Source organism: Epinephelus moara, chromosome 7 (genome assembly GCF_006386435.1).
Source record: "Epinephelus moara isolate mb chromosome 7, YSFRI_EMoa_1.0, whole genome shotgun sequence".
In the NCBI taxonomy this organism is placed as follows: domain Eukaryota; kingdom Metazoa; phylum Chordata; class Actinopteri; order Perciformes; family Serranidae; genus Epinephelus; species Epinephelus moara.
In genome coordinates, this window is record NC_065512.1 from 30,514,825 (window position 1) to 30,524,582 (window position 9,758).

Genomic DNA, 9,758 nt, shown 5'->3' on the forward strand with positions numbered 1-9,758 from the left:
GAACCCCGACGCGCAGGAGCACAGGCCAACCCGCAACCCCGCCAGTACCCCCCCAGACCGCCCCAGACCCAAAGCTGAACCTCCAGCCCATCCGACCTGCCCCCCACCGCCGGCCGAATTCGAGGAATTCTTAAGATTTTTCTTGGAATGACGTCACTAAGAGCTACTTTTAGTTTTAGGATTCTTTGTGAATACGGGCCCAGGTTTTCAGTTCCAGAAAGAGAGGTAAAACTTAAACTCTGGATCTGTATCGAAGTGCATATCAAAGTGCATTAATTAGCAGAAGTTTACTGGATGTCCTGATTGGATATCGGTTTGTTACTCAGGACGATCTAAAGTTACAGCTTTATGCGCTATCAGTCATTTTTTGAACAGCTATATTTGCACATTCACATTAAAATATTACAAAGTATCAAGTCACCCTCAGCTCAGAAAAAAACCCTCTGCATGTCCACACTGAAGACAGCTGTCTTATGCCTATTGATGACAAATTAATAGACAACACTGAAAAAAAAAAAAAAGAAAGGATTCTGTAAACGTTGTGACACCTTTTCTCGCTCTGACTCAGGCTCTTATTCTAAAGATAAATGCGCGCAGTCCGCATGTAGGCTTACATATACATGACAGTTTTAACATAATCCTGCCGAGCCCCAGCAGCAGAGCCTGCAATTCCAGTTATTAATATCTCTACATCCACCAGATTAGAATGGAGGCTCTGCCTATATTTACCTGTTGCCATGGTTAACGTGGTGAATAGCATCAGAGCTCCACTAATGATTGCTTTTATCATTCAACACGCACAAGCTTAACTCAGAGTGAACATAATCAGGGTTGATTGAATTAATTCTGATCAGCTGTTCTGGAAGTGTTCTGAAGTTTTCCATCTCAGGGTTCATTAACTTAGAGTTCAGGGTTAGACTCAGAGTTTGTTAAATCTGCTCTCTGGAAAAGACCCTTGGGTTCTCACAAGTATACTAATAATAATTTTATTTATGAAGCACTTTTTAAAACACATAGTTAGAAAGTGCTTCACATATAGGATAAAATACACACATACAAGTACAAACATATATATGTCTGATACACAGACAAGAATTAATGCACACAGTCAAAATAAGCGTGTATAAAAAGGCTAACCTACAGAAATTAGTTTTTAGCAGCTGCTTAATACCAACCACAGATTCAGTAGATGTGATGTAAAAGACAAGTCTATTCCAAAGTTCAGGAGCTACGACCACAATGCACAGTTTCCTCTGGATTTGAAATTGGAACGCAGAAAACATAAAAGACCTCGATTGGGTCATTGGAGTAGCCAACAGGTAGAATAGGGGATCACCAAATCTGCTATATATACAGGGGCCAAGCCATGTAAGGCCATTTAAGTAAAATCAAGTCTGTGTTTTAATGGAAGCCAAGGAATGGAGGCAAGAACTGGGTTTAAGTGGGACTCATGTCTAGTTTTTGTTAGCAGCCTAGCTGCTGCATTTTGCACCAGTTAAAGACGAGCTAGAGAGGACTGAGTAATGTAAGTAAAGGGGGAGTTACAGTAGGCCAAGCAATAAAAGATTGAGGGATGCACTACAAGTTCCATGTTTTTCTCTGATTGTGTAGGTTGACTGAATAATTTCAGTAATATGAGGTTCAGTGTTCAAATGGTCAAAAAGGATTCGAGGATCTTAGAGACAGTCTTGATATTGCTAGCAAAGGGGCCAATTTAGTGACTGACATCCTTGGTAAAACAATTGTCAGCCAGTTACAAGCACCACAAGGTTTTGTCAGAATTGAGATGGAGGAAATTTTGATATATCCAATTTGTAACAGAAGATAGGCAGTCATGGAGAGTGGTAAGGCTGTAGAGATTATTAGTTTTAATAGAGTAGTAAAGCAGTATGTCATCGGTATAGCAATGGTACAAGACACAACAGAAGGAGCTTATTGCTCAAAGGCAGCATATACACTGAAAACAGAAAAGGTTAAAGGTATGAGGAGAGACATCTGAGTGCAGTCCAGAGATACCAACCTAGTTCAGTATTTTATCAATTGGCATGATTAATGGTATCAGAGGCAGCAGATAGATATGATTTAAACGGTGGAAAGACGTTGCTGCTTTTAAGATCATGAGATGTCATCTGTTTCAAGGAAAAACATGCCGAAGCGAGAAAGCAGACAATGGTGACAGTCTGAAGACAAACCATCATCTGCTCAAAAACTAACTTGAATTCAGCCAACCAAGCACAAATTTCGCGGTTACACAGATTAGACCCAGCCAGCTGTGAAACCTGGTACCGGGGTTGGCGCCCGCTGAATTTGAGGTGCTACAACTGCTACTGTGAGCTTTGTCTCCAGGGCTTCTGTCCCCACTCCCCCCTGTGATATAGTAGTTATATAGTGATATATAGTCTAGTATATATATATATAGTCTAGCGTGGGGAGAAGCAGAGGGACTGCAGAGTGGCTAGCTACTTAATTCTTGTCTCATCTGTGGTCTGACACACAGGAAGCGAGAGCAGGGCGAGGGGCCGATGAAATCAATCCCCTGTGCAAAGCTCCACAACAGGAAAAGACTTTACCCATTTTGAATACAAAAAAACCCAAAACAAAGCCACTGGTAGCGGTCAGTGTTGATGTTGTGGCAGCTACCACAAATAAATCAATGCATGGGGAACACTGCAAGCTTAATGAGCAGGAACGACTAAATGTAGTCCAGCAGTTTAAGTTCAGACAACTTCAAAATTATAATTTTTATTCGTTCTATTGTACATGTAATGTTAGTATGGAAATTTTATTTAATATAATACCATTCACAGAGCAAAGTCACACATGCGTGCGTAACTGCAATGAAATCATTTGAAATAAAACCATTAAAACATTACATTACCACTTTTCTATGCAGTAGGCTGCTGCTGAAATAACAGAAAGACTAAGTGATATGAGACGTGCAGTGTTTTTGGAAATATGTATCATGACATGCAGTCTCTAGAAGTGTATGATTCAACTTAATGCTATTGTTTAGAGTTTAAAAATTAAACGAAAGTTATAAATAAATTGTTATATTGAATCGCCATTCTTAAAAACTGCATTATCTATTGAATTGGGACCCAAGTATTGTGATAGTATTGAATCAGAAGATACGCATATCCTCCAGGCCCTAAACTTTAAGCAGTGCCATTTCGGTAAGGCTGCAACTAACTATTGATTTTATTGTCTGTTAATCTGTTTATCATTTTCTCGATTAATTGATTAGTTGTTTGGTCTATAAAATGTCAGAAAATGGTGGAAATTGTCAAACAGTGTTTCCCAAAGCCAGAGATGTCGTCTAATGTCTTGTTTTTTGGAATAAAGAAAACAGAAAATATTTTTTAATTATTCAAATATTGTTTATTATTGTTTTTAATATTACATAGTTGGTGATTAATTAAATAGTTTACAACTATTGATTAATTGATTAATCTTACAGCTCTGTTTCACTACTATGTTTTCGATGGAAGCCAGGTTGAAATTTATCAAAGAGATTGTGTCCCTCAATGAGTTTGAAAAGCTGATGAGCCCCAACTTTTTCAAGATTTTTTTTTTTTTTTTTTAGAAAGAAGGGAAGTTTGGAAATGGGCCTGTAGTTAATGAAATCAGGGGTATCTAGGGAGGGTTTCTTTGAAGAGAGGGGACACACTCACTGGCTGTATTTAAATAGTCAGGTATGCAGCCAGAGGAGAAAGAGAGGTTTACAATAGAGAGAAGGTGGGGGCAATGACTGGCAGGACCTCTTTAAAAAATGTAGTTGGAATTATATCAGCAGGGCATGATGATGGACACATGTAAAGAACTTCATCCACGTGCATGTACTATACCCACATCCCAACTGCATTTGTTCTGTGCGTCTGGAAATCAGTATACTCGGTCATGCTTTATGTATTGAGTATAGATTATGAAATGTAAGATAAGACAAATGTAAGTATAAAATGTGACTACATTGCTCTGTGCAAATTAATGCATTGCATGCACATGAATAATTTGTCTTCTTGCACATGAATAATTTGTCTTCCTGTCAGGATATTATTTGTGAATGACAGAGAAAGAGGAAATGCAAATAAATGTATTCATTTATTATCATGATCGTGCGACTAAGTGTAAAATATAGTATAATTTGTTCAATAGTGTATTTTCTATCTTCTCTAATTTGTCCTCCCCACTCACCACTGCTGAGATTTTAGGCTGCTTCATTACAGTGAATGTGAGTGGAGTGGTTAATGTATCCTGTGATGGAGTTTGAGGTGATTCTCTGCTCTCCTCACCTCACCATCAGCTACACATACACAAGACATCACTGAATTTTTGTCTAAGCCTTTGGAGTGTATGTTTTTTTCCTGCATGATTATTTTGAAGTACTACTTTCATTTCTTAAATGAGATTGTTAATAATAGTGATCAAATACAAAGGTCAATTAAAGTAAATTTGAAGGCTTTCATCAACGTGAACTTTCTATTGACAGTTTCACTGCTGTTTACTTTATGTAATTGCTGTGCAAATTAATGCAGCAAGTTGCTACAAATTATAATTAGTTCGTCTGCTCTCAAAGGGGCGTCTGTGGTGTAAGAATAGTTAGTACTGTGAACACAATAGACTGTCAACACACAGTCTCACAAATAAACAGGTACAAATAGGATGTGATGAAAGTGTAATTGTTTTGTTGTCAGATTGGCTGCAAGGTGACGGTGCTGCTCTTCATCTATTTTCTGGCCACCAATTACTACTGGATCCTGGTTGAAGGCCTCTACCTCCACAGTCTCATCTTCATGGCCTTCCGATCAGACTCCAAATACCTCTGGGGCTTCACCCTCATCGGATGGGGTAAGCAGAAGAATACAAAATGATCCTGTCACACATAATACCTATGACATGCTGCAGCATGACTAATCCTCCAGTCACTTCAGCAAAAATGTAGCTGATGCTGAAAGCTTTAGGTAATGTAGAACTCAGACCTGTAATACGATTATAATTGCCATAGGAGTAAATGATTATATATACAGACAATAGAATGCTCTAATATACTCTATACAAAACATTAGCCTTTTCTTCACCTAACCACATTTTAGGGAAATTAGTATTACACAGCATAATCCCCTTGTCGTGATTAATAATGTCTGCTTATATAAGATGCTTATATCGGAGAAGTTAAAGGCCTTATTTACTAACTGCTACAATTGCATTTTGGAAGAAAACTTAACATAACCAAGAAATCTGAGTTTTATAGCTCAAAGACTCGAAACTCAAACAGCAACTGTCATTATCTGACATATTACTGTTTTGAAGGCAGTTGTGTGGTTCCAATAGAACTTCAAAAAATATAAATTACTATTATTAAAAAAAGTCCACATATGAAATATGAAAGAAGTATATTTTACTATTCATAATGAAAGAGAACTGTTGTTATTGTGGTATTATTTTGAGCTTCGGTTATTTTCTTGCACATAATATCTAGTAGATGAAAATTTCCCCCCATCAGAGTTTCTTTTCTTTTCGTTTTTTGAAGTCACAAAGGGAAAAGAAAGGACCCTTATAACATATTTTTGTTCTGTCCCTGTCTGATTCACTTACGGCACATAAGTGAAATGGAATCTCCATCCTCTTGCTCACGCTCATCGAGCACCTGGGTATTGTACATCGAATTTTGGAAAATTCAGGATAACCTCATCTGTAATGTTCCTGTATTTCATTTGGACCACTGGCACCGTGATACTAAGACTGGCAAATTTCTTTACCAGCTAACATTATGAAGCAACCAACAGCAGATCCATGCGGCATAGCTTAAGGGTTGCATGGATCTGGTGTTGGTTGCTAAGTAGTGAAGTTAATTTGATGAATTTACCATTTGTCGGTGTCCCCTGTGGTCACTTCCCACTGCTCGGAGACTACTTCATGGGAAGAGAGCAGATGCAACTCCGGAGATGAACCTTAAGTCAATGGATGTAGCAACTCAAATTCAACCAGCAAAAACCCCAGCGCAGGGGGTCACAGGTTTTGTGGCCAGCGCTAGTGCTAGTAGATCTAATGTGTGTGACAGCAGCAACAGGAAGCTTACTAATCTATCAAGGAGTTGGGACGATCAGACCCCTGGTGCTGCATTGTGCGCTGGCTGAATTTAAGTTGCTACAGCTGCAAAGTTATGGTCTGTCTCCAGGGTGCTGCTGCAAAATGTATATAACAGATTAGGGTTGGGTACCGAAACTCTGTACTTTTTGTACTTGGTACCGATTCACGTCGGTACTACCGAGTACCGATTCACTTAAAATGAATCGGTGCCAAATTTCGGTACCTGAGGTGGAGGCAGAGCGAGAGCGCATGACTCGCACCTCAGACTGAGCAACAATGGCGACAAAAAAAATATGCAGACAAAAGTTATGTGCAGCACTGTTCCTAAATGTTCTCAATAAAATGTTGAAACTGAGATGTTTAGACTTTAAAAAGTACCGAAATAAGGTACCGTTTGGTACCGGTACCGTATCGGTTCAATTATGAACGGTACCCAACCCTATAACAGATACACAGCATGTTTGGACTCTGTGTTGTGGTAGGTACTGGTTGTTTGTTGACATCAGCAGACTCCATTTCTAAGCTATTGTTAGCTAGTGTCTCACACTGTTGGCACTATAGCAGAGCTGAAAAGTCGGCACCGGGAGTGTGTCTAACCTGACACCCCTTGGATTGTCCTGGAAGATTCATCTAAAGTCCTTTTCATAGAAATCAGTCTTCTGGCTGTTATAGGCATCTGAGATAGTTTGAAGTACGTTACTCTCTGTCATCCATCGACAATATAAAAACAATAAATACATGTAAAAAGTTACATTCGGAACATTTAAATGGCTGCTTAGGTTTGGTTTGGTTATATCCCAACATATTTCAGTGTCATAATACTGTTCTGTATTGAGATTTGTGAAAATCCATCATGCTTTGAATGACAATGAGGCACTAAGAATGAAAGACGATGATTATAGTGGGAGCACATAAATGATGCACATTTAGCATAATTTATGCTGGACAGTTAAGTAGCTTAGCTGGATTTCCTATAACTGTGCATTCATGAATTTCCAAAACATTCTCTAAATGTAATGTTATTGCACATACTGCTAACATTAAGAAGGGATTGTGTTAGTGTCATGTTAGGAATCTTTCCCACTTAATTGCCAAGCTCTCCAATGTGCTTTTTTTTAATGGAAAAAAAATTAACAATTGAGACTTTTTCCATCAGGAAACCATCATTTGTCAACCAACAGGATGAGTTGTAGTGTTGTGCTTCGGTATCTGATATTAGCTTAATGTTTCCTGACCTGCCTACTGATTTTTGATTTTGTTGTGGACTATGTGTTAAAGACCAGTGGGGTGGAATTTATCTACGGGGGACAAGGACATTGAGCTGATTCAGTGAGTTGCCTGTAGGTAATTTATTCAATTTATTCACTATCTTACACACACAAACACACACCGCTCTGCAACAGCATCCTTCCCTCCTGAATTAAACCACACACCCAGTGACATAATGAAATCATCAAAATGACAGAAACAATTATATATTTTATAGCAAAAGATAACAGGTCACTGCTTTTTAGCTTGTGAATTGATGATGGGATTTGATAGTTATAAATGTAGAGTGTAAAGAGTGAAATAGAAATGGCATGACTGGTCAGGTTCTGGTTATTCTGGTAAAAGTTTGGATAATGTATTTTGGAGGAGCTCTATGGAGTCTCTGAACATCCTATGTTACCCACCAACGTGCACTGTGAGTCTCCTTAAAGTCTACAAACCTGTTTAATGCATTATTTCCTCATGAAAAGCAACAAACAAAATATAGACTGTCTGCTGAAAACGTTGCTCTGCAGCGCTGATTGTAGAATAGAACTACACAGGATGCCTTTTACCTCTTTGTATCTTTGTATCTCCTTTCACATCCATGAGACACCCTTTCTAAGATGGGATGCAGTTCTTGACTGGACCAAAATCAGCCTGAACAAATTATGCATCCACCCCTTAACTTTCTCCCTGTGGGTCTAAGTACCAAATTATTTTTGCAGCACACATTTAGGCTTCATAGTGTGACTTCATCTGGAGATAAGAGGGAAATCATTTCCCAGCTGGTGAGAAAAACTGATTGGACTGTAATGTGGACAACAGAAACTGTAACTCTCACTCATTTATATACACACTAAGAACTCTGACAATATGAGTATAGCCACTCCAGAGTTGGAAATTAACTTTGTTGTAAACCTGCCATGTGGCTGGCGGATTCCAAAAATCTATCAGCCACTCAATAGATGACCATTGTTTTTTGGGCTGGTGAGTGAAGCAAGACTGGCAGCAACTTGTATATTTCAGCAGCATTTGGCTGGTGGCTGCTAATTTCCAACCCCGAGCTACTCATGACATGAGCATGTTGAATAGCTTCATACAATTTCAACCAATTCTAACTTTTTGCCACAATTGTTGTTTGGCTATGTTCACATGGGTGGCAGAAGCCCAAAGGTTAGAGGGAACAAAACCATAACTGGGATGCCAAATCCAATCCTTTGATTAGCTGGTGAAATAGATGAAAATGCTCTTATCATCCACAGTAGCTTCCATCATGTGCCCAGTGACAAAGTAATATGATGCCTCCTGTTCCACTGCTATGCTCAGTGATCACCCTATCATTATGGTTTCATGCCTGCAGTCACCCTGACTCTCACACTCCCATAAGGCTCTCTCAGCCAGTTTCTGAATCTTTTCTCCATTTTTTCTCTTGTTACGTTTAATCTCTGATAAGATGCGGCATCCATTTAAAATGTCTATCTGCTTGAACATAAATTTAAAGATGGGGAGACCAAGTTCCACTGATTAGACAGTAATGATGCTACTGCCATATTTAGATGAGGTGCTTCAGGGGATAATAGAGGGAAGAGACATTTCTTTTGAGAGAGGTTGAACACTTCAGATATATGACTTATCACATTCCCTGGGAGATAACTTGAAATTGTTAAGCTTGATAATGTGAAATTTGCAATTCAATAACCTACATTACAACAGTAATTACTGCGGAAACCCCTTGTTGATTCAGAGGGTTGTTTAGTCTTGCAATAGCATTGTTAATGTTACCGCTAATAAAAAATTTGTCACATATAATATCTCAGTTGTACACAGGGTTCAGTGATAAGGTTTTTTTTTCACTCACCTGATCAGGCATTTGGGTTAGAAATCCACTTGCCCCTATACAAATTGTTTTATGTATTGGCAGCTATCAAATAACAGTAAGTACTAAAGACTAAATGGCTCTTGCTATGACACTCCAGTGACGTTTTCATAAACTTGATGTGCTTTGAAAAACGACCCTTTCCTATCTGCAACTTGATCTCGAACTTGGGGCAAACTGCGTAATACATTGTTTGAGTTTTGCCCACATCCTCTAAGACCACGCAATTAAACCCCTGTTTCCAGGATAATTGAAATAGTCACTTTCCCTTCAGCTCAGAGGTTGCGCTAGACTTTTTCGTCGCCGGTCATTTTGACCGACAGGGTCATGAAAATCCGGTCATAATTTATTTTTACTGGTCATTTTAATTTTCGTTTTTAAATGATAATAAAGATATTCAAAGACATTTAGTTTTCATTCGTTCGTTTTTAATAAATCCAACAAGCAAGTTATAAAGTGTGCATTAATAAGGACATGAACGAAAAGATGAACAGACATTCACACACCCGTGCCATTAGGCCTCGCCCTGGACACACCGGACGGC

The 9,758-nt window shown here is 38.7% G+C and overlaps 1 protein-coding gene across 1 annotated transcript in view; it reads left to right on the forward strand.

Annotated features, from left to right (window-relative positions):
- Positions 1-9,758, forward strand: part of pth2ra (parathyroid hormone 2 receptor a) — a 95,777-nt gene that overhangs the window by 49,511 nt on the left and 36,508 nt on the right. The window contains exon 7 of the mRNA XM_050048833.1: positions 4,692-4,845. Coding sequence (XP_049904790.1) covers positions 4,692-4,845 — 154 coding nt within the window. The remainder of the gene's footprint in view (positions 1-4,691; positions 4,846-9,758) is intronic.